The following is a 27,883-nucleotide window of genomic DNA, read 5'->3' as shown; positions in this document are numbered from 1 at the left end:
GTGCATAGGTGTGAACTTGCGTCGGGTTTCGTCGTCGACTCCTATGGATGCCTGAAGGAAAGATGCTGACAGGCAGTCAGTGAAGAGTGTCCGGTGGATCCCAAGGCTGGGATCAAGAAGGAAGGATACCTGCAAGCAGAAGGGACAGAGTCTGGGTCACTAGCCAGTGACCACGTGGGACCAGGAAGGAACCAGGCGATGACGGGAGATTGCAGGTGAAGAGGGGAAGCTTGTGGCAGCAGCCACGGGTGCCAGGAGACGTCGAGGACGACCAGGACCAGGAGGCGAGCTGTCCCACGAAGGCTCTTGCTGTCGGCGGTGTCGAAGTTGGACTAGGACTCACCAAGCCTTGGCAAGCGGAACCCACGAAGAATGGAGGACTTGCTTCTGGTGCAGACCAGGAAGGTCTGGGGTGCTTCTCTTTCACAGAGGGGCAGGAGCCAGTCTTGAGGAGCCAAACCAGCAGTGGAAAATTGAAGGTGTCGTCACAGAGGTTACTAGCCAACGGGCAAGTAACCGGACAGACGCGGCAAGCAGGAAAATGCAGAAGGGCCCCACGCAGGACTCGTGGAGTGTGGGGGGCTGATCTTCGGTGCAGATGGTGCTTGGGGTTGGGGCTTCTCAATCCCCGGTGCACAACCTCGAGGGTGCCTCAGAAGCTGCGCTGGAAGATACTCGCCACTTTTCCCAGGTAGTCGGTCCCACGTCTCTCGTCGCCTCCACGTATCTCAGCTCGGCTGTGGATGTGTGTCGGAGAAGTCTGGAAGTCAAGGCTCTGGTCAGGCTCTGCAGTGGGTCCCTCGTAGAACTTCAGCAAAGCAAAGGGTAAGTCTCTTGATGGTGCCTGTTCGCACAGGGTGACCACTCCTTGGCCACAAGGGAGATTCTTCAGTCTTCTTCTTTCGTCGAAGGTCCAGAGTTTCTGTTCAAGTTGCAGGTTCAGGATAATCTAATTTAGCAGGGCCCAACTAGCTACTATTATACTGGGCTAGTGGGGCTGGGCTACCTGCAAGGTCCCTCCAATGGGTGGGACCAGGAAGGGGAGTGACTACACCCCCTTTGCTAGCACCTCCCCAAGCAGGAAACCTATTGTCCAGGCCTCCCTGGCTGGGAGGGCTCCCAGCTGCAGGAGGTCAGACTCGTGTCTGTGGCAGCAGCATCCATTTTGTGATGCTGAGGCTTTGGTCAGAGCTAAACAGCAAAGTAGGATTTTAACATGTCTCTCCCTCTAGAAGGGGGGAATAATATCCTCATCACCAGAAATGGTATGGGGGTATTATTTCAAAGTGTTAGACACCTTACACGACATGTTTTGATAAAGCCAAACCATAGTTACCATAACCGTTTAAGATTATAAGGTACTTTAAGAGTATATGGTAGGCTATATCATAGAACAGCTATAAGGACATGGTTCCGAAAGCTGCAGACAGGCTCAGCTCATGCTAGAGCACCATCTCACATGTTACCAAGCATTCTGCCTCCAGGATTGTTAAGGCCTGCCATAGGAGTGGCTGATAGGTACACATGTGTCTATTTTAAGGGTAGATATAGGTATACTATATCTAAGCAAGGGGTGATTACACGACCTTGCCCCAGCTGAGTGATCAGCCAGTTGTGTCTGATTGGAAGGCCAGACCAGGGGTGGCATAATACATGCTGCAGCCCCTGGGAGGCCTAGGGTACACCTATGCCCTGGGTACCTAGGGTACACTGTACAGGGTCCAATAAGGTGATCCTTACCAATTGGGTATGTACCTAGGGTACATGGAGTCCATTTTAAAGAGAGAGCAGACGGCCTGAGACCCTGAATGGCAGGATCTCAGGCCAACTAAGTCGAAAAACCAGCTAGACACTAGGCAAAAATTTGGGGGTAACCATAGTCAGATATCCACCTTCCTACACCTCCTGCAGCTGCCACAGAATGCAAAGGGCTCCTCCCTCCCCTTTGTGAATCCCCCTCCATCCATGCCACCCACTTGCGCAAGCCTGACAGAGGACCATCTATTCTTACTCTGCCAGGAAGTGGCGACTCTCTTGTCCATGCGAGCCATAAAGAGGGTGCCCAACTGCAGAAGTCGTGGTTGCTATTTCCACTACTTTCTGGTTCTCAAAAAGGACGGAGGTCTTCTTCCTATCTTATGCCTCCACCCTCTCAACTTCTTCCTCAAAAAGGATAAATTCATAATGCTCACCCTTGTTTAAATCCTGTCTGCCCTGGACCCAAGAGACTGGAGGGAGACGTTTCACTTGCGGGACAAATATTTCCATATTCCTGTCCTGCCTGCCCACAGATGTTACCTGTGGTTCACGGTGGGCCACGAGCACTTTCACAGTTCGCCGTGCTCCTCTTTGGCCTTGCCAGCTCCCCTTGGTTGTTCACAAAGGTGATGGTGGTGGTCGCAGCTCATCTGCAGAGAGCAGGGGTGCCACTCTTTCCCTATCTCAACGACTGGCTGTTAATGGGGGGGGGTCTCCCACCAGGCAGTCATCTCCTACCTCCAGACCTCACTAGAGTTCACTATCAATGTGCTGAAGTCACATTTGACTCCGTCTCAGACGCTCCCGTTGATTGGAGCAGTTCGGGACACAGTGCAGTTTCGGGCTTCTCCTCCCAAATGGCAAGTCAAGGATGTTCAGTTCATTATACCGATGTATCTGACAGAAACACGTTAGTTAGATTCCTTACCTTAGAATATCCCCAGGCGTCAGGCTGGATACGGAAAGATTTTCGTCAGCAACACCCTTGCGCGTCTGCGGCTCCGCGTCGGCATCGTGATCGCCGGGATGACATCGGAGTACTTAGACGCCGCCCTCGCGCGTTGACGTAAGTTCCCGGGAAGAGCATACCCTTTTAGTCACTTTTTGACTAAACTTTTTGAACTTTTTTGGTTCCTATTTAGAGTCGACCTCGACTCCTGGTGCCGGTAGGGATGCCTGGGTTTAAGCCGTGCGACGCCTGTCACCGCCTGATGTCGGTCACGGATCATCACCGCCGGTGTCTCCACTGCCTTGGGGCCGACCACGATGCAGAGTTGTGCCTCGACTGCCGGGCCTTGACCTCGAAGGCTAGGTGGGAGCGGTCCCACAAGCTGCTCGAGATCCGGCAGTCGGCTCCACGCCCCTCAAGGTCCCGGTCAAGGAGGAGGTCGAAGGAGCGGTCGCGGAGCCGCAGCCATCACCGCTCGTCTGGGTCCAAGTCCTCACATTCCAGTAAGTCAAGGCACAGCAAGAAGTCGAAGAGACGACATAGCTCTTCTGACTCCCCTCGCCGGTTGCGTGACTCGGCTGAGGGTTCGGGTGGCAGGAGCCGCAGGAGTCGCGTCTGGCCCCATACCCTCCAGCCCTTGGGCCCGATGCGACTCCAACGGAGATCCGAGACTTCCTCGTGGCCTTGAAGAGTCTCGCTCCGCCGTCGAGACCTAACGGCACGCCTTCGGGACCCGCAGGTCCGACTGGGGGGGCCGTCGTCGACTTCGGTCCCGACGCTGCAGGCCCCCGGGGGATCCAAGCCTGGATCCCGGTCGACGCCGGTCGACCTTACTACCCCTCCGCCGGTGCCGCCCCCGTCGCCGTCTTCGGACAACGTCGTCCCCAGGTTTAGTCCCGGTCCGGGCCCAGCGTCGGAGCGGCATTGCCCGATGCCGTATACGGCGGCGATGGGTGACAGATTCATCTACCGCCCGGCTCCGACCTTTCCACCTGTCTACCAGGAGTCAGATGACGGGGACGACTGGAAGGGGTCTGAGGACCCTCTGGCACAGCAGTGCCAGTTATCTCAGGACTGGGCAGAAGAGCTGGGGGATGCCAGTGGTCTTGACACCTCCCCTGACACTGGCTTCATCTCTCCTCCTTCCATGGCTACGGAGGAGGGTGCTACCTATTCTGTGGTGCTGCGCAGGGCTGCCGAGGCTCTTCAGCTAGAGCTCCCTGCAGTGGCCGTGAGGACTAACCTCCTCACTGAAGTGCTTCAACCGCCAGTAAGCTCCTTGGAGCCTCTGCTGCAGATCAATGAAGCACTGACGTTCTGATGGGCACCTGGTCCAAGCCCTCCACAGTCCCTCCTGTGGACCGGAGCGTGGCCCGGCGCCACCGCCCGCACCGGGCAACCCCAGCTTTCTGTCGGTGCACCCCACGCCTGAGAGCCTGGTTATCCAGGCCTCTACCTCCCAGACCGCCTTCCTGTCCGTTCTCCCAGATCGGGAATCCAAAAGGTTGGAACCATTTGGAAAGAAACTGTTCTCCTCTCTTAGTTTGGGGTTGTGGTCTATCAACACCGCGTGCCTTTTGGACTGTTACACCCACTCTTTGTGGGATACAATGGCGGACGTGCTGCCCCAGTGTCCGGAGGAGGCCCAGACACTTGCTGAGAGGCGGGATGCGGCACGGTACTCGATAGGATGTGGGCTTGTCCCAACGGACTCGCTAGGTAGGGCACTTGCGACCACGGTGGCGATTCGTCGCCACGCCTGGTTGAGGTCCACGAATTTCTCCGGGGATTTCCAGAGCACCCTCATGGACATGCCCTTCGATGGCCGTCGCCTCTTTGGCGACAAAGCGGATAGTGCGCTGGAGCGCTTTAAGGACTCCAGGGCTACAGCCAAGTCCTTGGGCCTCTCGGCCCCGCGCTCACAAAACTTCCGCTTTTCGCCCCTTTTGTGGCCAAGGAAGGGGCGCCCCCTCAAGTCCGTCTAGCCACAGGCCCAGAACCAGCCTCAACGCGGTCGCAGACGTGGATTTCGCCGAGGTGGAGCGGGGAGGACAGAGAGCCGGTCAACCCACATCTTCCCCAGCAGCATCTGACTCAAAGCCTTGCTAGTCCGAGCTTTCAGGCCCATTCCACGCCAGTGGGAGGCAGAGTTCGTCATCACCTGCTCCACTGGCGTACCATCACATCGGAAAGGTGGGTGCTGTAAAATCGTCCGAAGGGGCTACTCCCTCCACTTAAAGGCGACCCCTCCAGTCATGCCACCGCAGTACCACCGCATGTCGGGGGATCACTTGCAACTTCTACAGGAGGAAGTTACGGCCCTCCTGGCCAAGGGGGCCATCGAGCGCGTTCCTGGCCCAGATGTAGGTCGGGATTGATATTCCCACTACTTTCTGGTTCCCAAGAAGGGCAAAGAGGGCCTATGCCCTATCTTGGACCTCAGGAGCGCCAATGCCTTCCTCCGGAAGGAGAAGTTCAAGATGCTCACCTTAGCTCCGGTTCTGGCTGCCCTAGACCCTGGAGACTGGATGGTAGGGTTGGACTTGCAGGACGCTTATTTCCACATCCCCGTCCTGCCGGCCCACCGGTGTTACCTGCGGTTCACGGTGGGCCACGAGCACTTTCAGTTTACCGTGCTCCCCTTCAGCCTCACCAGTGCCCCTCGGGTGTTCACAAAAGTGATGGCGGTGGTCTCAGCTCATCTGCGCAGATCAGGGGTTCTAGTCTTCCCCTATCTCGACGACTGGTTGTTGAAGGCGGGCTCGCCCCAGGCAGTCGTCTCCCACCTCCAGACTACGGCCGACCTCCTGCACATGCTGGGGTTTTCAATCAACGTGCCAAAGTCGCATCTGAGTCCCTCCCAGAAGCTCCTTTTCATCGGAACGGTTCTGGACTCGGCGCAGTTCGGGGTCTATCCTCCGAAACAGCGAGTTCGGGATATTCAGGCTCTGATTCCGATCTTTCAGCCTTTATCCTGGGTTTTGGTCAGGTTGGTGCTGCGGCTACTGGGTCTGATGGCCTCCTGCATCCTGCTGGTACATCACGCCAGGTGGCGGATGCCGACTCTGCAGTGGGACCTGAAGTTTCAGTGGGCCCAGCATCGGGGCAACCTGTCCGACCATGTCTTGATCTCGGAGGGCACTGCAAGACAGTTGCAGTGGTGGCTCGCGGTCCACGATTGGGTCAGTGGCAGATCCCTCTCCCTACCCCAACCGGAGCACGTAGTGGTGACGGATGCGTCCCTCCTGGGATGGGGGGGCCACATGGAAAAGGCGTAGATCAGAGGCCTCTGGTCTCCGGCGGAGTCCCGGCTCCATATCAACCTATTGGGGCTGTGGGTGATCCGCCTTGCACTGAAGGCATTCCTTCCCTCTGTTCGGGAAAGTGTAGTGCAGGTGTTCACGTACAACACCACCGCCATGTGGTATTGCAACAAACAGGGCGGGGTGGGGTCGTGGACCCTTTGTCAGGAGGCTCTGCGCCTCTGAAAATGGCTGGAACATCAGGGCATCACCCAGGTGGTTCAACACCTGGCGGGCTCTCTGAACGCCAGGGCGGACGAACTCAGCCGCTGGTGCATGATGGATGACGAATGGCATCTGAACTCGGACGTGGCGCAAGGACTCTTTCGACAGTGGGGAGAGCCTTGGTAAGATCTATTCGCCACTGAAGAGAATGCGCAATGTCATCAGTTCTGATGGTTGGAATTTCCAAGGCGGCACTCGCTCGGTGACTCTTTTAGTCGCAAGTGGAGTTGCGGTCTGTTGTACGCCTTTCCGGCTATACCACTTCTGCCCAGAGTGCTGAAGAAGATCAGGCGCGACCAGGCCCAAGTCATCCTTGTGGCTCCGGATTGGGCACGAAGATACTGGTATCCCGAGCTACTCAGTCTGTCAATCGATCCCCCGATTCGACTGCCTCTTCAGGAGGACCTTCTGTCGCAGCAGCAGGGGACAGTCCTCCACCCGAACCTGTCCAGCCTCCACCTCCATGCGTGGAGATTGAGCGGCGACAGTTGATGCCATTTGACTTGCCTCCTGAAGTCTGTGATGTGATTCTGGCAGCCAGGTGTCCCTCCACAAAAACAGTATATGCCTGCAGGTGGAACAAATTTATGGCATGGTGCACAGCAAAGGCTGTGGATCCCCTTTCCGCCCCTCTTTCTGAAGTTCTCCTCTTTCTTCTTTCCCTGGCCCAGCAGGGCTCTGCTCTGGGCACCCTCAAGGGATATCTTTCAGCTGTTTCTTCCTTCTTACGGCTTCCTGATCAGCCTTCTCTTTTCAAGTCCCCTGTTGTTGCTAGATTCTTTAAAGGCATTACTCACATGTTTCCTCCTGTCCCTTTCGTTATGCCTCAATGGGACTTGAACCTGGTGTTAACATTTCTGATGTGCGCTCCTTTTGAGCCACTTAATAATTGTCCTCTTCGTCTTCTGACTCTTAAGACTGCCTTCCTGGTTGCCATCACCTCTGCCAGAAGAGTGAGTGAGCTCCAGACTCTTTCTTCTAAACCTCCTTTCCTCTCTGTCCATCCAGACAAGGTTGTTCTCAGGACTCATACTTCCTTTCTCCCTAAGGTGGTTACTGCCTTTCACATCAGCCAGTCTGTTACATTGCCCACCTACTTTCCACCTCCACATCCTTCGAAAGAGGAAGAGAGGCTCCACCGTCTGGACCCAAAACATGTGCTCTCCTATCTGGACTGCACAAAACAGTTCCGGGTGGACGACCAACTCTTAGTTGGCTACGTGGGTGCTAAGAAGGGGCGGGGGGTGCACAAGCGAACCATCTCTCGGTGGGTTGTTTTGTGCATTAAGGCCTGTTATTCCTTGGCTAAGAAGGAACCTCCTGTGGGAATGAGGGCCTATTCCACACAGGCCACAGCGGCTACTACTGCTCTGGGACAGGGAGTCCCTCTGCAGGACATTTGTCAGGCAGCAACGTGGGCCTCGCTGCACACGTTTGCTAAGCATTACTGCCTGGACAGCCAAGTCCGGAGAGACTGCTTCTTTGGCCGTTGCGTTCTCCAGGACTTCCTGGTGTGACCTTGGTTCACAGACCCACCACCGGGGTTGGTATTGCTGGGGTATCTATTCTAAGGTAAGGAATCTAACTAACGTGTTTCTTTCAGATGAAGAAGTTACTTGCCTTCGGTAACAATATATCTGTAAGAAACATTAGTTAGATTCCTTACCGCCCCACCCATCCTCCCCATTCTGCGAACTGATATCTAGGGTTAAGGTCATCCCTTTCAGGGCCCTAGATTCATGGCACCAGTGTCGGTTTCTTGCATGGCTCTGCGTTCATGGCGCGGAAAGCTATGTACAAGAACTGACGTCAGCGCGCGAGGGCAGCATCTAAGTACTCACACCTCATTCCGGCGATGACGACGCCGCAGACGGACGCGGAGCCGCACACGACGCCTAGCGACGCGCTAGGGTATTGCTGACAAAAAATCTTTCCGGACCCAGCCTGACGCCTGGGGATATTCTAAGGTAAGGAATCTAACTAACTAATGTTTCTTACAGATATATCATTACCGAAGGTAAGTAACTTGTTCTTTAGGCCCTAGTTTTATGCACCAAAGGTCAGTTTCTCGCATTACTCTGCGTTTCGGCGCGGAAAGTTGTGTACAAAACTGACGTCAGCACGCATGGGTGGCGCCTAAGTAGCCTCCGTGATGTCATCCCGCCGCGCACAACGCCAGTGACTGACGCGGAGCCGCACGGCGCCACCTACTGGCGTGCAGGGGTACTGCTAAGCAGAAAACTTTCCGGATCCAGACTGACGCCTGGGGAATATTCTAAGGTAAGGAATCTATCACTAACTAATGTCTCTTACAGATATATCGTTACACAAGTAGTAACTTGTGCGTTGCAGCTTCTGAACTCCTTAAAGAACCATGGTGTTTTTATTGTGATGAAACAGTCCATTATTTCACTTACTGTTTTCAATAAACATTTGCCTGTTTGGGGAAAAAAAACATAATCATGCTAACTGCAACAAAATTAGCATGTAATATATAAAATATGTAATATGTTTAAAATGATCCGGTATCACCATCTTGGGTTTCAGGTCATGTTTGCAAACAACTCTTTTGTCCGTTCAGTATGCCACCAGAACCCCTCACGGTAATATTGTACCATATTACACAGCTGGCAATTATATATCCTCTGGGTTTTGTATGTGCATACCCATTGGAAGCGTAAATGACTGTAGCTGCTGTACTCGACCATACATTAAGGAACCGACTATTGACAAAATGAGACAGGTCAAGTGAACCTGATAATTTAGGGTCAAATGTATCTGTGGTGGTAGGTTTTTAGACGAGAAAAACATTTTATCTCATTGATGTTGATACCTTTTAATGCTGCATTTTCCACTTAAGAGTTCCTTGCATTGTAAGCTATACGCTTTAGTTATCATCAGTTCATATTTTTACTTCCTCAATCATTGTCATCCTTCGTTTGAATTGAACCGATTGATATTGCAGGATTTTTTACACTGCATTTTTTCATGTAAATTAAAAGTAATAGATGTTTAATAGTGAATTGTATGGGTTGCCTTTATTCCAGTTGTATTTCTCTTTTTCACTTAATGTCTTGTCAATTTCTGTTTTGTCTGTTTATCTGACAACAAACCTATCGTTGCTTTTTTTGCACTTCTGCCTGTTTACTTTTCCATCACCTTATTGCTGCGTCTTTTCTCAAATTTTAATTCTGTTTTACTTTTTATTGTATTTGTATCCTTCCCCAATGTCTTTGGATTTACTTACTCGTTTGGCTACTTTTTGTTTCTTCTGTTGTCTTTGCTGTTTTTGTCTACCATATATTTTTTTTTAGCATACCATTACATGTGGTATCAAACATTTGATTTACTCTTCTGCCTTTCAGATCTGTGGGTAAAGATAAGAAATCCATTCAAGCATCCATCAGAAGAAATAAGGAAACCAACACTGTGCTGGCCCGGTTAAATAGTGAATTACAACAGCAGTTAAAGGTACTCCGGGTTAACATGAGTGTATTTTCTAGTGTCTGTAACTTTTAATTTTGGCATTTAGGTCATGGGTAGTAGTCCTGAAAATACCCTTCAAAGTACCAATACCTGCCCTGTCCTTTTAATACTCACCCTGTCCTTGCATTGAAGTTACCTTCACTTGGATAGTGAGATCAGAGGCGTTTTAAGGCATTAGCAAAGTAGGCTCTGGCCTGGTAGAGCCAGCTCTGTGAACAATTCTTAAACAGAGTGATTGGAATACCATTTCCCCTTCATTTATTTTTTATTGTGAGTGATGTGTGAGAGACTATTATAGACATTTTTCAGAGAAATGTTTGTTTCATGCAACATACATAAAAAACATTTCTTGTAGATCAAAATAGGACCCGACATATGAGAAATGGGAGGGTGTCACAGAGATTATTTGCAGTAATATTAGTGAGCTGTTGCTGTGTTACAATATTGAAAATGCATCACTATCCCTGAATATTAGATGTAAATAATGTTAGAATTTGGACCAGTGTGCCTGTGCACAGTCAGTGTCCTGGCCAAAGAGGGCATGAAAGAGGTGAAACTGGATCATAAATCCCAAGCTGTTCTGAACAGGGGCCCACAAAATAAATTCTGCCCAGGGCCCCCAAAATCATTATGTCCCTGAGTGAGACAGATGGTGGTTACTGGATGACTCGTACCTCCCACCAGTTCAGGCTTGTTTAAAAAAGATCAAACCATTTTTGGGACCGTGGGAACAGTTTGTTCGGTAACTGCTTAAGTGGGTAGAGCTGCAGGCCATTCACAATTTGTAGTCTGGGTTCTGCATGTATGTGCGCACCAGTACCAGCTTCCTGCCTTCCTGTGTCTGCTTTGGACACACCATGGTCCTGCTGGCCCTTCTGCAGTGGGCCCCCCACCAATAATGTCAGGCAGCGCCTCTAAACAGAAAATCCCATTTAAAAAAAAACCGGGACGCCCTTTCTGGGGTAACGGGGCACTTATAAGTACCTTTCATTCATTCATTCAAAGCTGGACTCTCCTGTCTTGCAGTGTACAGACACACGGCTTGGAGCTGCACGCAGCTGCTTGTTCTGTGCAGTGCACGCCCCTTTTTAGTGCTGCCTCCCTTGTTCTGAGCTCACTGACAGCCAATGGTGAGGTCCATCACCCGGTGAGCTCTTCTGTAGGAACGTCCATAGACAGTCTCAATTCTCTCCTTTGTTTCTAAATATTGTGAAACCGTTGCCCAGCCTTGATGCCACTCTATTTATCAACCGCAAATCATGAAAGACTGCCGACTGGTGCATGAAGCCGTAACCTGTTTCTGCTCTAGAAAATAATGGAACTTCCTACTCCTAATAACCCAGTCTTTCAGAGGGTGACAAGTCGGCATGTTTATTTTTTCACTTTTCTAAAACAATTTTCCTGCTGATCCCTTAAAAGAGTAACACTTGATTACTGCAGAGTACGTATTTTATTTAACAGAGGCTTGCACTGCCCTTAGAGGTACTTTACTCTGTATGTGAGGTAAATCTTGCACTTCTGTGCCAGTGCCAAGGTCGCACTGGGACAGAATATAGGCTTGGGCACCAAAATAAAAGTGGCCCCATTAGCTAACCAGATGGCTAAACAAGCATTTGCATGGCTAATGGGTCTCGCCTTTGGGACCTTATCGGTGTTCAGCCATGCAGCACATTATCCTGGGTGCTCCGCCGCCAGGAATTGAGTAGCTATACAGTTACTACACACTGGGTCGTGCAGTGCGATTCAGGAATACATGCTTGCCTCTGCCGCGCACCGCTTCTTCCTGGGCGGCATGACAATGAACACTGGGAGGGCTCATGCGACGTCCCACATACTGATCTGGCAGAACAGTCCATCAGGCACTGCCTGATTGCCTATAGTGCAGTCCGACCCTGGCCAGTGCTGTGTGACTTGCTGCCCCAGTGCATGTTCTGTATGCGAGAGACACCTGCACTGCTAAAATGCTGTGTTGTACTGTGCGTGAAAAGAGGAACTTGCACTTCTGCTCCAGTTCATGCTCTACATGTGTCGGAAAACGTGCACTACTCTCTACTACCTCTTTTGCACTTATGTCGTGTCCATGAGGCATTTACTGCTGCCTCTTCCGTACCTGTCCTGTCTGTGAAGATTAGAATACATGGATGGAGGAGCAGAAGGGTCTTGAGGGTACCGTTAGAGTTTGTGATTTAATTGAAAGAGAGATAAACATCCTACTAGTATTAGAGACAGTTGAGAAACAGTAAATGAACTGACACCATGGACGGTGGAATGAAAGCAGTTTGTAGGAAAGGCCCGGACAGCCTTGACCCCCCCCCAGATGTTTGGTTTTTCAGGAGAAGAACGTCCTTCAACATGAACTTGTGATCTGATAGTCATCTAGCAGCAGGTTCCTTACTGTTGAATTTCCCTGACGTGTCACTGATTTCTGAAGGTTTTGTTTTTTAGCAATACCCTTGCGCGCCAGTAGGTGGTGCCGGTCGGCTCCCATGACTTCGTCCACACTGGAAGTGATGTTCGTGTCACTTGTATAGGTGCCACCTCGGCGCAATGGCTTCAGATGTTTTCTTTCCACGCGAGGCAAGCGTTGATCTGTGGCGAGAGCTACTCTGTCACTTTTTGGCAGGATTTTTCAACTTTTTGTTGACCCCATTTTTTTCCACGGTGTAGGAACTCCTGTCTAGGAAGACTTTGGGATTCAAGCCGTGCGGTGCCTGTCAACGCGGCATGTCGTTGATGGACCCGCATTTGGTTTGTTAGTTATGTGTGGAGCGCGACCACAAATCCAAGTTGTGCTCAGACTTCTGGGCCATGGCTCTGAAGGCTTTGAGGAAGTGGTCCCTAAAGCCACTTGCAGCCCAGCAGACATTGCCCTACCAGTCTTCTCAGAGGTCTCGGTCAAGAGGAAGGTCCCAGACCCCCTTCAGGAGTCCCAAGTCCTCTTCATCTTACTCCCGATCATCAGGACACTCCGATAAGAGGCATAAGAAGCAAAAGTCGTTGAAGCATGCTACCATTTCTTCCTGTCCGTCGGCCAATGTGACGGGGGAGCTTCAGCGTTTAAGGCCTTTTTCTGAGGAACCTGCACCTGGGACTGCTCAGTGCCTCCCCACTTTTCCGGAAGGTGGACCGACCCCCACTCATTTTAAAGAAAATTGTGAGGCCATGCGCCATATTTTTGAGTAGCCTGACCCCTCCGGCGCGCCGTTGGGCCCTGCGGGGGCTCCATCGGATTCTGCATCTGCAGCTACGACCCCATTGTCCCCCACTGGATCTGGCCATGGATTCTGACTGGCACTGGTCGTGCCATTGCAACCTTTCCCAATGCCTATTCTCCTGGCGCCTACCGCTGATGCCAGCCCTGTTCTCATTCCCATTGGCCCAAAGCTGGTACCGCGTTGACTGTCACCGATTCCAGCGCCGACAAGCCCAACAGGGCCTAGGTCACTTCCTGTGCCCTGTTCTTAGGAGCTAGGATTGGGAGAAGAATGGGACCCTTTACAAGACCAGCCTTATTAGGGAATGGACTGGTATGAGGAGTTAGGTGAAGCCAACGGACTGGATACCTCTCCAGATAACGGCATGTTTTCTTCCCACACCATGGCAACAGAGGAGGAAGCATCTTACGCAATCATGGTGCATGGGGTGGCTGATGTCCTTGGCCTTCAGCTACACTCTCTGGTGTCAAGACTGACATCTTGACTGAGGTGCTACAGCCAGAAGCTACTTCTTCGGAGTCCTTGCTCTTTTTTTATGAAGCCCTCACGGTTGCCTTCTGGGAACTTGGTCCAAACCCAGCACAGGAGCCCCTGTGTACAGGACGATTGCCGGCCGACACCGCCCTTCTCCGGTTGACCCAAACTTTCTCACTACCCAACCCAGAGAACTTGGTGGTCCAGGCTTCTACTTACCAAGATGCATTCCCTGCCGCTCCCCCAGACAGGGAATCCGAGAGACTAGACAGTTGGGGCAAGAGAATTTTTTCTTCCACCAGTCTTTGAACACCGCATGCTTATTGGACCGTTATTCTCACACTATGGGAAACGGTTACACAAGTGCTGCCACAGGTCCTGGAGAAGACCCAATCCTTCCTCTCCCAAGCCGTAGCAGACGGGAGAAATGCAGCAAAGTTCTCCATGCGATGTGGTGTAGATACGACCGACTCGCAGGGCAAAGTGATTTCCACAACGGTGGCTGTTAGATGACATGCCTGGCTGAGAACATCTGGCTTTCCCTGGGATGTCTAGGCTTTGCTCATGGACATGCCTTTGATGGCCACTGTCTCTTTGGAGACAAGGCAGACACGGCGCTGGAGTACTACAGCCAAGACCGTGGGTCTCTCAGTTGACTCTCATCTCAAATCTGCCTTTCGCTTCTTTCATAATAATTAACTACCACAAGGGCAGCCCTAACCACCTGAACCAGGGGCAATCAATAATGTATCCTAACAGTGGTTCAAAGTGTATACAAAATAATCAACATATAACAATAATCAACATATAAACATTCAAGTTATACAGTGCTCCGAGAGATTGTGAAAAATGAAAAATATGGCCCTTATACAGAAAGCAACTTTAATCATCAGCATAAAACATTCTTAAGTAAAATTCTATTAACGTAAGGCTCAGACATATAAGCTGGTACAAATAAACGACTCAATGGACATATAAAACCAGACAGAATGGCATACACAAACAGAGATTACATAAAAGTCGGAGTTCCAAGACAACACTGGAACTACAACACACAAAACAATGTGTCCTCCATAAATTGTGGCCACAGTTGCGTCGACGGCGTTTCGACCTTTGTCACAAGTACATGGTCATCATCAGGACAAATAGATAACTGAGCATCTCACCAAAAAATCTATAAGGTACAAGATTACCATTTAGTTATAAAAATTTGTAGGGCCGAAAAGGAATAAAATAATAATATAGAAATAAAGATAATATTGCTAGATGTTATGAAAGCTTGTGCAATAAAATAACGGAAAGATAACCTCACCATCCCCAACCAAAATTGGGGTTTGTGCAAATAAAGAAAAAAGAAAAATCATGTGAACCCAAATAGAGTCAAATCTATAGTGGATGGAATATATAATTTTCATATCGTACTCATTTAGTTTTCAAAACTAATCTTAAGCACAATTTATTGAGCTTGCGTATCAGTAGAATGCTAAAATTCTGCAAAAAAAGGGGGAAGACAGCTCTATCAGTACCCTACTTAAGCGGGACTCACCACCATTCAGATAGACTCCATCCAAGTTACTTATATATTTGTAGGGAATGTGAGCTCTTAAAATTCAACTTCTTTTTATTTATACTTTCAATAACTGTAAGGGAGAAAGATGACATAAACCAAAATGAGCCACTATACACGACGTGCTGGGTGCCTACTCCAAACTCAATTTCCGGACAAACTGTAATCTGTCAAACATAAATTACCTTAATGCGGCAAAATGTAGACCTACCGCTCTAATGGGCCAACATCCCTGTCATATCTCACTTTGAAAAGACTCCCAGACTAGAATAAAGCGAGAAAAAGGGGAAGCGATAAACTATATATAAACGAAACTAAAGAGCTACATATTGCGGAACGCAACTGAGAGTTACCGAGTCTACACTCGGTACACTAACATTAAGCTTACCATAACTGGATAGATTTTCTGCAACTTAATTGCCGAATATATTCTCCGTTAGTAAAAACGCCACTAAAATTCCCGTTTTAACTGCACGCCAAGACTCTCACCGAAATGTCAAAACAGTGGAAGGACTTCCGCAACTGGCACACTGAATGGGCGCCATCTTTGAATGGAGTCATGATCTCAAAAAAAGGAGAATACTACTCGATAACCAAATTACACCTATCTAATGACACCACAAGAATTTCAATAATATAGGAGAAGGAACTTCAATTATAGAACTGCGCCTCCACTTCACCGGAATTTAAGACAAAAAGAAGGGGCTTTCAACTGCGCTAGCCATATCCGAGCCACGCAAGTTCCACAACAGGTCAGATAATCAGAGGTCAGGCCAAGCCACCACCACCCCGGCAGCTTCTGCTTCCAAGGCCTCCTAGTCTTGCCTTTCCAGACCATGGGCGACCAGTTGGTGGCAAGCTCTGCCATCACCTCCACCACTAGTGCATCACTTTTAAAAGGGGGTGGGGGGTAACTATATACTCATTTGGGCAGGTGATTTTAAGTGCAATAAACGTAATTTTTTGCGGGAAAACAATATGGATTTTGTGACCGTTTTGGTGACCGAATTCCCCATTTCCCACATGACACATACGGGTCAGCAATTAATTCTGCAATTCATAAATACAATCTAGTAGTCATGGAACCAGGTGAACATGATGGAGAGATCACCATCCAAACATATGTAGGGGCCAAATCTTCCTCGAATATTGATCACTTTATCGTTTCCGAGTATTGCAAGGATTCAGTGGAAAAGTATTTTATTTATGCAACCTTGTTTAGTGACCATCATCCACTAATTAAGACTCTGAAGCTTAGCTTGTCCCGGCAAGAAAGGGGGAAGTCAGCTGATTCAAATATTGAAACAGAAGGTAATAATGGAGTCTTCATTAAATGGTCGGGTGTGAATCCAACTATTTTTATGGATAACCTTCTAGGGAAAAAACAAAGACCTAGATACCTGTTTGGATAGTTCCTCCTCAAATTCTGACAAGGTAAGTGCTTTTTGTAATATTACGTCTGAAATTGCCGGCGATTTGAAATTGAAAAAAAAGAATTGTGATCACAACCCCAGATGGTTTAATCAGGAGTGTTCAAGGCTAAACAGGGAATTAAAAACAGCGCTAAACTTAAAACCCAGGGATAATATAAAGATTAGTAATTTAAGGAAAAACTATTAAAATACCCTGAACCTAAGGAAAATTGAGGTAGTGAGAAGGCATGGCAAAATCTGATTCAAGCTGCAGAGACACGCGACGCAGCTTTATTTTGGAAAACGATAGATCACCCTTTTTTCAAGGATAATACAGCGGGAAAATAGATACCATAGTTTCACCGGACGATTGGACTATGCTCTTTGAGAGTATTTTTAATCCAGAAGCTGCTACTGCTATGAAAAGTGATAATATCCTTATTCTAGTGGAAACAGTTAAGACACCCCTAATAACTCTGGCCGAAATTAAAGTTGTCTTAAATAAAAGTGTAAATGGCAAAGCCGCAGGACCAAATGGGCTGCCTATTGACGTTTTTAAACAGAACATTGATTTTCGGTCACCAATTTTATTAAATGGTTTTAATGCTACTTTAGGAGGAGCGCTACCAGCATCATGGGCAGAAAGCATAATAGTACCTATTTTTCAAAAAGGGGACAGAGGAGAAGCCAAATGTTACCGTCCCAATCCCTTCTTGATTCCACATCTAAACTGATGGGCAGAATCATGTTAGGAAGATTAGAGAACTGGGTCACCGAGAATAACATCCTAACTGAGGTTCAGTATGGATTTAGAAGGGGTATTGGAATGGTGGAACAATGTGTAAACTTGGAGCTACTAATAGGGAAATATACCCTAGCTAAGGAAGGTCTTTTACACCTTTGTTTCGTTGACCCCACCAGCGCCTTCGACCTAGTTAACCATGCCAATCTTTGGGAAACATTGAAAGGACTAGATGCTCCAGATGATATTATTTATTTATCGCAGATTTATTCTCTTTTAACCGTATGGTGTAGTACAAATGGCGAATGTACCTCTGATTTCAGGGTCACTCGGGGGATACAACAAAGATGTGTTTTAGCGACCCTTTTATTCTCCTTGTATATTAATAATGTCGACCCCTCTTTATAAAAATTAAATGTAGATGCCCCTAGAGTTAGCACACGCCCCACTCCACTACTTTTATATGCAGACAACGCAGTTTTATTGTCGAGGACTGCCATCTGTCTACAATGTTTAACAGAAAAATTCACGCAATACATGACAGAAAAAGATTTACAGTTAAATCTTAGTAAAACCTTTGTCATGAAATACGGGAAAAGTGAAGAATAAACAACACTATGTGGGAGGTGCCGAAATGAACAGAGTTACATGTTTTACTTATCTGGGATTACTTTTTAACAGGAATGGTACTTGGGGCACACATATTGAATTAAGTAACTTGAAACTTTTGCGTTCAACCGAGGGTATCTTCTGATTCTCTAAAAAAAAAAAATGGGCAATAAACCGATACGAGAAATTCTTGCCCTGTACGGGAGTAAATGCATTACAGGTGCATGTTATGGGGCAGCCATATGGTGGCGGGCCAACACAACTTCTTTACAAACACAAGAAAATACGTTTTTAAAAAGACTGTTTTCAGTCCCAAGCTCCACTCCCACTTACATAGTACATAAAGAGTTGTCCGTACCATACATCAGTGACTTTATAAGTACAGCAGGACTTACTTTTTCGCATGTGATTTGGATAAAAGATGAGACCAAGTTCACTAAGGACATAATTATGGATTGCCTTGCCCTTGACCATAGTAGGAATATTCCCTGGTTAGAGTATATTTATAACCTTTTAAAATATTGTAGAGTATGACCAAAAGGAGCCATAGTCTATCCATGATTATAGCAAAAGTGAGTTAAAGAGCAGGCTTGTTACTGCTAGCGAATGTGCAAGAGGCGATGAAGTTAGCTTAAAACAGAGTGTTAATGCTTACTGTGAGCTCCCACTATTAATGGGTACCCAATTATATCTTATCTCGATAAGAAATACCCAGCATAGATTTTATCTAACGAGGCTAAGACTTGGCTTGGCACGCTACACTATATAATAGCTTTCCCTAGAGTTGGAAGGTGGAGCCATAATCTCCCAAACTGTCCTTGTGATGGTAAATCCCCTTAGTCTACGCTGCATTTTATACTTTTTTGTAGTTTTTATCGGGATATCCGGAAACTTGTGTTAAAACTTATTGGCTAAAAAGAGTGGTTTTATCATTATAAACAAGCTTTTAAAACATTTGTAGTCTGGAAAATGAAAAAATTATGAATGCAGTTACTGTTTTTATAAAAATGGCAATTGGGAGACAAATGGATAACTAATGTATGAAAAACCTGATGTTTGAATCTCAGAAGTACTATTATTTTATCCTGACATAAGCCGTTATTTTGCACTTTATGCGTTTTAGGAAAAACGTACCCTGTCTAATTGACGTCTGAATTTCAGGAGGCCTATTATTCCTCGCCCTGATACAAGTTATAATCCCACACTTTATGCACTTTATGAAAATTCACCTTATCCAAAGGAGTTAAATGACTATGAAATATGTTGTTTTAATAATTGTATGGATTCTAAATGTTTTTAAATGTTTGTTTTACTTTTTACTTTAGTAATGGTTATGGTCCTTGTATTATCAATTGTATATGGCATGACTGTATGAAAGTAAGACACCTTTTCCTTGCATATTTTTTACGATTATTAGGAATGTTAACAATTTTTTTATTAGAATGCTTTCATGGATGTATATTATGCACTGAATAAAGCGTATTTGACTTGACTTGCATCAATTCAAACAGGTGGATTCTCCAGATTATACGAAGGGGCTACTCCCTTGCATTATACACCACTCCTCCTTCCATGCCTTCAACCTTCCTTCGGCTGATGGAGGATCATCTGTTTGTAATCCAGGAAGAAGTCATTCCTCTCTTGGCCAAGGGAGCCATAGAGAGGGTTCTGGCATCAGAAGTAGGCTGTGGTTGTAATTCCTGCTACTTTCTAGTCCCGAAAAAGGACAAGGGCCTTCATCCTATCCTAGGCCTGCGGGCCCTTAACTACTTCCTAAAAAAGGAGAAATTCAAGATACTCACATTGGCACAGGTCTAGTCTGCCCTGGACCCTGGATGGTAGCGTTGGACTTGCAGTGTGCATATTTTCACATCCCCATTCTGCCTGCAGTTCATGGTGAGCCATAAACACTTTCAGTTCACAGTGCTCCTTTTTTGTCTTACCAGTGCTTCTTGGGTGTTTACCAAGGTGATACCGCTTGTTGCAGCTCATCTGCGGAGATGAGGGCTGCCTGTATTCCCCCTTCTCGATGACTGGCTATTGGAAGTGGGCTTGCCCTGGGCTGTCTCCCACCTTCAGACTATGGCAGACCCCCTGCATTCGCTGGGGTTCACTATCAACGTGCCACAGTCGCACCCAACTCCCTCTCAGACACCCCAGTCATCGGAGCTGTTCTGGACACTGTGCAGTTTCGGGCCTATTCCCCTGAGCGGCGAGTCCAGGTTATTCAAGCAATGATACCGATGTTTCAGCCTCGGTACTGGATTTTAGTGAGAAAAACGCTGAGGCTGCTGGGCCTCATGGCCTCCTGCATCCTGCTAGTGACACATGGCATATACTGGCTCTGCAGTGGGACCTGAAGTTGCAGCATCAGGGGAATATCTGACATGGTCCAGATAGCGGAGGGAACTGCATGAGACCTGCAGTGGTGGCTTCCGAATCGCGATTGGGTCAGAGGCATACCAATCTCTCTTCCCCAACCAGATCTCACAGTAGTGACAGATGCGTCACTTCTGGGATTTGGCTGCCATGTGGCAGAGTTGGAGATCAGAGGACTCAGGCGGAATCCGAACGCCACATCAACATGCTTGAGCTCCAAGCGATCCGATTGCCATTGAAAGCCTTTCTACCCTCCATCAAAGGAAGGCTAGTTCCAATGTTCACAGACCGCACCACCGCCATGTGGAACTGCAACAAACTGGGCGGAGTAGGGTTGTGGACTATTTATCAAGAGACCCGGTGTCTCAGGACTTGGCTGGAACAACAGGGAAAATCCCTGGTGGTTCAACACCTGGCAGGTTTCTGAACGTCAAAGTGGGCAAACTCCGCCATTGAGGACTAGCGTATTAAGAGTTGCATCTCCATCCGGAGGTGGTGCAAGGTCTCTTTCAGCAGGGGGAGATCCTTGGTTAGATCTGCTCACCTCCGCAGAGAACACGCAATGTCAGCAGTTTTGTAAGTTGGATTTTCAAGGCGGTTTTCGCTCTGAGACGCTTTTTGTCTCGAGTGTAGCTCAGGCCTCCGGTATGCCTTTCTGCCCATACCACTCCTGCCCAGAGTTCTCAAGAAGATCAGGAATGACCGGGCCCATGTCAATCTTGTGGCTCCAGACTGGGCACAGAGTCTGGTACCCCAGCTTCTGCAAATGAGCATCGATGCTCTGATTAGGCTGCCCTTTGGGAGGATCTTCTGTCACAACAGCAGGGGAGGGTCCACCACCTGAACCTCTCAACTCTACGCCTTATTGTGTGGCGATTGAGCGGTGGCAGTTGTTGGCTTTCGACCTTTTTCCACAAAGTTTATAATGTTATTCTGACAGCCAGGTATCCCTCCACTAAGGCGGTATATGCCTGCAGGTGGAAGAAATTTGTAATATATTGTACAGAGAAATCTATCGACCCTCTCTCTGCTTTCCTTTCTGATATTTTATTGTTTATTTTGACTTTTGCCCAGCAGGGTAAGGTGCCGAGGTAAAGGTAGTGCCTTAACTGGTGAAGGTAATGTCTTTTGAGATGTTGTGCTATGGTACGCTCCATCAGCCTTACCTTCCCTCTTATTACATTTTTCTCAGGGAATTCGATTGGGTTTGTATAAGGTATGCTTCTTTGAATGTTTGAGATGATCAAGCGTCATTGCTCACAGATTGCCGGAGCAGATTGATGCAGGCCAATACTTTGTTCATACCCCGCAGATGTATTTTGGTCACCAGAACCTGCAGTTTTAGCCAATGAGCGCTCGGACAGGGATGTCACTGGCCCGCCCAAGCACTGTATCACAGGTAGCTTAAGCGTCAAACCTGTCTGAGGGCAAGCAGAGTGTATATGTAGGCCCCTTGAGTTAGTACACTTATGTAATATTGTATGTACAGAGCTTTATTATTCAATAGTCTAGTGCAGAAAATATATATGTAGCATGGCATTAGCACAAGCAAACTTTAGAAAGGTGAATAATATGAAAACATCAAACTTTGGTTATGCAGCCGAAGGTGCAAACTGCCTCAAGCCTGCTTATTAAGAAGTTTAACTTACTTGAGTTAGGCTTAATGCAGCCTCATGTAAGCACCACTGACATCCATGAACACTCTGCTAATATCAGGCAAATGTCCTTCAGATCGAATCCTGGATGGTGGTGTTACTGTTGCTTGTTATGGTAGGGAGACATCAGCACAGAGGCGCAGCATATTACTTCTATTACATTCTCTCTCTGTATTGCTGTCAGGCTGCTTGTCGGTTTATGTGCTTTTAAAAGCGTGTTAGTGTTTTTATGATTACTAATCCTGTCTTGCTGATGTTCCCTTGTGTAATATAGTAAATTAACCCTCACTTAATTTCTTGTATTCTGGCTTGAGTCCTTGGTGCTTGTAAGTGGCTGTCACAGCATTCTGATGAGCACCTCCCCTCTCTAATACATTTGTCACCATTCAGGGAAATGCTAGTTTTAGCACGCTAGTTCTTTAGTTTGGGACTGTGGCGTGATTCTGGGCCTCCTCCTGTCTAGGTGTTTTAGGAAATTGCATCGCAGACTTGTTGACAGTGCCCCAAAGGCATGCCCATCTGTCAGGGCACTAGGAAAATTAGGCCATCTTGAATTCCTCCTGAATGACTTATTGTAAGCTGTAGCTCCTAGTCTTAATTCTAAATCATGTCTGCTTCCTTCAGTGTCTGCTCCCAAAGTTTGGGACCCCTCTTGTAATACCAGACATCCAGAGCATATGGACGTCTGGTAATACTAGTTACCCTTGTGATGAGTAGGATTCTACTTTCTGGACCCTCCTGTTGTCTACTCAGTATGCATTTGCTTCTCCACCATAAAGGTGATATGAGACCACAAATTTGACTTGTTTGTTACAGAAACCTGGGTAGATAAGGCTTCTGGTCCCAGTTTGGCAGTCGTCATTCCATGCGTTTAGAAATATCCTACATGTTGATTGCTAAGTGCACCCAGGTGGAGTTGTGGTATTGATTTTTCGCAACACCTTAGCTATTACACTGTAGACAGAAATGCAATTTACTCTTGCCTAGCTTTAGCTCTGTAAAGTGTCGCTTTCTCTTTTTCCCTATCTAGAACATGTCTTTTTTACCGCCCTGTGAGTGGTGCAAATAATTTTGTTTCCCCCGTGAATTGTTTTCTTCCGTTGCAGCTCAAATTTCCAACTTGATAATTTTAGGGGACATCAGTGTCTGGATTGACACCCCCTTTCACCCTGAGGGAGCTGAATTTTTCTTTTTGTTCCATTCTTGGACTAGCACAGTATCTTTAATCCCACCCATCAAGCTGAACATTTACTTGATTCAGAGTTTTCTAACTTTGATCAAATTATCTTGTGCACTCCTCTTGTTTTACCCATGGTTAGATTACCCATGATAGCTAATCGGGCTGTCTTGTTCCATCCTACTCTGCAGTCTTGGGTTAAACCTCCCACTGCTACCTCTACCATGAACCTCAGCCTCTGGCAGACTGCGATGTTGAAAGTGCTGTTGATAAATAGAGTCGGTGAATCTGCTTTGACACTGATCTGTTAATTCTATTTAAAACAAAACATGTAGCTAGTTTCAGACGTTCTCATCCTCTGTTGAAGCCTCTGAACTTTCAATTTCCAACAACAAACATCTGGAGAGAGCTTGGCTCTGCGCATTTTTTCTGTTGAAGATGAGCTTCAATATTATGCTGCTATTACTACAAGAAGAAGGTTCAATCAGCTCGCACTGCATAATATGAAATCGAGATTAACAGGTCCTTAAACTCGTCACATGGAATTTTTCAGGTAAGAGAAATAGATTATTAGACTAACACCCCTCTCCTCAGAAAAGCCACTACTGGTCGAAGCACCTTTGTGAAACACCACGGAGCTGACGAAAGGCCGAATGGTAGACAAACTTCCACAATTGTCCTTTCCACACAAACCTCAAAAATCTCTGATGCTCTTTCCAAATTGGTATTGTAAGATAAGCATCCTTCAAGTCCAATCTGGTCATCAAGTCTCCTTTCAACAACACATCTTTAAACAGATGAATCCCCTCCATTTTGAAATGGTGATAAACTACCCAATCGTTCAACTGTCGTAAATTTATTACTGGACGCATACCCCCTTTGTCCTTTTTCTCCACCAAAAATATGTTGCTGATAAACCCTTCTACAAACACTCTCTCTCTTTCTATTGCTCCTTTCTTTAACAAATCTTGAATCTCTAAACCTATCGTATTTACCTTTTCCTTTTGAAAATGCATTTGTTTTGGTACAAACCTCTGTATTTGGTTTGCGATGAACTCTATTTTGAAACCTTGAACAGTTTCCAACACCCATGGGTCCTTTGTTATTGACCACCAAACTTGATAAAATTGGGCAAGTCTGCCGCCCAATTTTAAGTGGATAGCAGAAGGGTCTAGACTTACCACTAGCGCCTCTGCCTCGTCTTTCTCCTCTGTTGTATCTTCCTCTTGAACGTTGTCTTTGGGGATAAAATCTGCCTCCGCGAAAATACTGTTGCCTCTGGTAACCTCTATTTCCGAAACCACATGAAAAGGAGCCTCTCGTGATGCAATGGCCTCGGCCAGGGAACCGCCTCCGCTTTCTCCCGGCCGACCCAAAAACACGATCACTGAAAACTTTTTTAAGCTCTCTCTGAGACTTTTGTAGGCTGCTGAAAGCTCCTACGTACCTTGACAGATCCTTAAAAAACTCATCTCCAAAGAGAAGTCCCTTAGCCAAAGGACCTTCTTCTTTAGTCGGTTGGTCTACCAACTTTGGGTCTATTTTAAGTAATGTACTCTTTCTCTGTTCAATGGCGAGAGCCGTATTCGCATTGCCTAATAAGCAGACCACCCTTTGAATCCATTCACGAAGCTCCTCCACATCAGCACTGTATTTGCCGACATAAGCCTCCTCAGCCATGTTAAATTTTTTTGAAACAGGCCCAACAACATCCAATAATCTGTCCTGGCAGGACTTCAACCCTCGATCTATACCTTTCCTAGGGTCACAACCCCCTTTTGCTATAAAGGCAATCATCTTCGAATCAAGTTCTAGTGTAATCAACACCTTATTATCCACAGTTGTTGGAGGGCATTCGGATCTGAGCCTAACACCACCTCCTTTGGTATTTCCCTTCTTATCCAGTATTGTAAATACTCTGCCACATGATCAGATGGAGACCACTCTGGTGAGAAAGGGTGTTTATTAAGTAAAGGATCAAACATATTGTCACCAAAAGGGTCTTTAATGTTCAATGTCTCTGACCCTGACGTCTCATCCTTTTTAGCACTTTTTTTTATTACTTCATCCTCAGAATCAAAATCAGAACTACATAATGTTGGCCTCCGTGTCCTTAATAAAATCCAGATTTTCAGCCCACCAAGGCTGTGGAAAATCTACATTATTTCCTTGCATTTTAAAGCGCATGCATACATATGCCTTGGTGTTTACTGGAGGTGGTGTTTATTTCTGGCACGTCTCGGAATTCTGGGAGCTAACCAAGGTTTGCTGAATAAAAACACCTCTGAAATTCACGTGATCTAAAATGTTTCAGCAGTTTTTCTCTGGGCCAGATGCAGATCATTGGGTTTCAAAATAACTTTCACTCACTGTTCATGGTCTCTTCTGTTCTAAAGTTCAGTAATCAACTGCATAATAACCCACAGTACATATTAGCCAAACTATTACACACACATCCAAATCGTAAATTAAATAACCGGGTATCACCGCATTATCCACTAAGACAGTACACACTATCCTACCACAGAACTCCTTAAGACACAACTCGGACTGTACATTTAAGTGCCTAAATATGCAATTAGTCAAACACCCAACAATATTTGCTCCCACCAGCTACCCTACCACACATATACATCAGCCAGCAATGAATGGCCATGTGTATCGTTGGCCAATTTTGATAAGTGATTTACTAGAGGCCTTTGGTAAGCCTTTTAAATAATAATATCCATTCACCCTACTGAACACGCACCTCTACAAACCATATCAGGCTCTCGTGTGCGGTGGAAGTCTCAGAACCATTTGGAAAGTGATGAGCGAGCTAACGGTCCTGTAATGTCTAATCATTGGCAGATTGTGCACTATACCAATAACAAAAATGCTCTCTCTGGGGGGCGGGTGTGGGGGGGGGATTTTGTATGGGGCATTTCTTTTTGTTTTCTAATGCTTTTTCACATCCTCTGACCGTTTTTAATCCCATATATTTGAAGCTTGAAAAGTGATTATTTAAACACACTGCTTAGCCTAATTAAGTGACTCCACTTGATAATCAGTTGACAGACCCATTTGTTGCATTGATTGCTGTTTTTACTCTATTAAGAATACCCATTCTGTTCTCTTTTCAGGATGTTCTTGAAGAAAGAATCTCCCTTGAAGTTCAACTGGAGCAGCTGCGGCCATTCTCACACCTTTAAGCCATTTGCCTGTTAACTGTGAACATTTTTTAAAAGTGGGACCTTGAAGGATTCCAAGCGCATTCTTTAGACAACGCCAAACTTTCATGCACTCAGTTTAAAATGGCATTTTGCGGTTCTTTCAAACTCAACAACTATGCCATTTTAAGTACAGTTTTCAATACAAATGATTATATATAAATATTATGTAAATGACGTTATCAACATTAGCACTTTTTTAAAAGAAAAAGAAAATACTCATTCAGATCCCTTTTTGTGAGCTTGCCATCTTGAGTGGCCAAAACTATTAACTGGAATTGGGTACATTTGGCCTTTGCGATTTATGCCAAACACACACAGGAGCTTTCTTTGAGGGGAAAATATAGTCAGTGGATTAAACCACATGAGCATGCAGTCATACTACATATGCCATCTCTGGAACAGTTTGGATCAATCACTCAATAATTGTTCTGTTTTTATTCTATAAATGGAATCTCAGCCAGAAGAAACTGTGATCTTCTGTAGTTAATGAGTATAAACTGGCAGCATTATAGAAAGGAAAGCCGATTGTTTTCCCTTTTTCTTTTTAAATATATTTTCTTGTGATTTCCATATCATCTGAACTTGGCAGTCATTTACTTTCCACATTTCATCGTCTGACACTACTATAGCTGTCTTTATTTACTTTGCCCCATTACAGTCATGAATAGGAAGCATCCACACAAACTGCAGTAAAAATGTAGCACCAAGCAGATCTTAAAGTTCCCTAGGTAACAGTTTAAAGGAATATGTTCATCAACCACCTTCAGCCTCCATTGCACTTTTGCTTCCAGACCGCTGCATGTACCTGCATGCTTCTGACTTACATTTTATTTAATTGCTCACAGCCATCCTTTTTAGTGTACCACAGATTATGTTGATGTGTAGTATACATTAGTAGCGCCAGGAATATTCATTGTATGCACACAATACGAGCCGTTAGTACTTGGGATTTCTGGGTTACCTTCATCGACTTGTCTCCAGGCCTTATTTTTCTGGCATATAGGCAAGCTTCACTTTTAACAAAGAGCTCCCTGAGTGTATCCTGCTATTCAGGTTGATGTACTGTATTAGGATTTTGTTGTATATTGTATGATAAACACCTTTTGATCGCATATGTAAATTTGCATTAATTGCTGACTAACAGCAGAGAATCTATTTAATAGCTTATTTCTGGCTGTGGGGGATCATAGATGTTATACAGCATGGATGTATCTCAGCAGTGTCAGAACTAGCAAGTGTTTGATTTTTACACCAATAAAACAGCACAATATTTTAACTTTTATGGAGTTTTCAGGTGATTTATTTTCTTTGAGCAGTGGTTTAACTATCTCCCTTTTCAGCTGAAATTCTTCATTTTCTGTTATACAAAAACCCTGTTTTTCTTATTTTTGAGAATCTCATCGGCTAGCCGGAATGTAGTAACTGCACTTGATGGGTATCTTTTTTTAACAGGTTTCCTACTAGTCGTTTGCATCATCTTGTCTTCCTGCAGTGACCTTAAATATTTATAAATTAACCATGCAAGTTTTTCTTGTGATACAATTTCACTTAATAAAGTAGTTTTACAGACATTTTCCATTAGAGCAGGTTTCTGCTTTCTGAATCTCTTACCTAAGGTATGTGAACCATGTCCCTCTGCATTGTTCAAAATAACCTACAAATATCTATACTTAAACAGTTAAACACAGATTATCGCTCTTAAGTAATACTGCATTTGTGTA

The 27,883-nt window shown here is 46.3% G+C and overlaps 1 protein-coding gene across 20 annotated transcripts in view; it reads left to right on the top strand.

The window, feature by feature from the left end:
• The window catches only part of REPS1 (RALBP1 associated Eps domain containing 1), an 894,243-nt gene extending 866,799 nt beyond the window's left edge, over positions 1 to 27,444 (top strand). For all 20 annotated transcript variants that reach the window (XM_085612456.1, XM_085612466.1, XM_085612457.1 and 17 more), the window contains 2 exons: positions 9,600 to 9,705; positions 26,073 to 27,444. In XM_085612456.1, the coding sequence (XP_085468582.1) occupies positions 9,600 to 9,705; positions 26,073 to 26,141 (175 nt within the window). In that variant the 3' untranslated portion in view covers positions 26,142 to 27,444. The remainder of the gene's footprint in view (positions 1 to 9,599; positions 9,706 to 26,072) is intronic.
• Positions 27,445 to 27,883: the final 439 nt, after the last annotated feature.

Source organism: Triturus cristatus, chromosome 6 (assembly GCF_964204655.1).
Source record: "Triturus cristatus chromosome 6, aTriCri1.1, whole genome shotgun sequence".
Lineage (NCBI taxonomy): Eukaryota > Metazoa > Chordata > Amphibia > Caudata > Salamandridae > Triturus > Triturus cristatus.
This window is presented reverse-complemented; position numbering and strand designations above follow the sequence as displayed.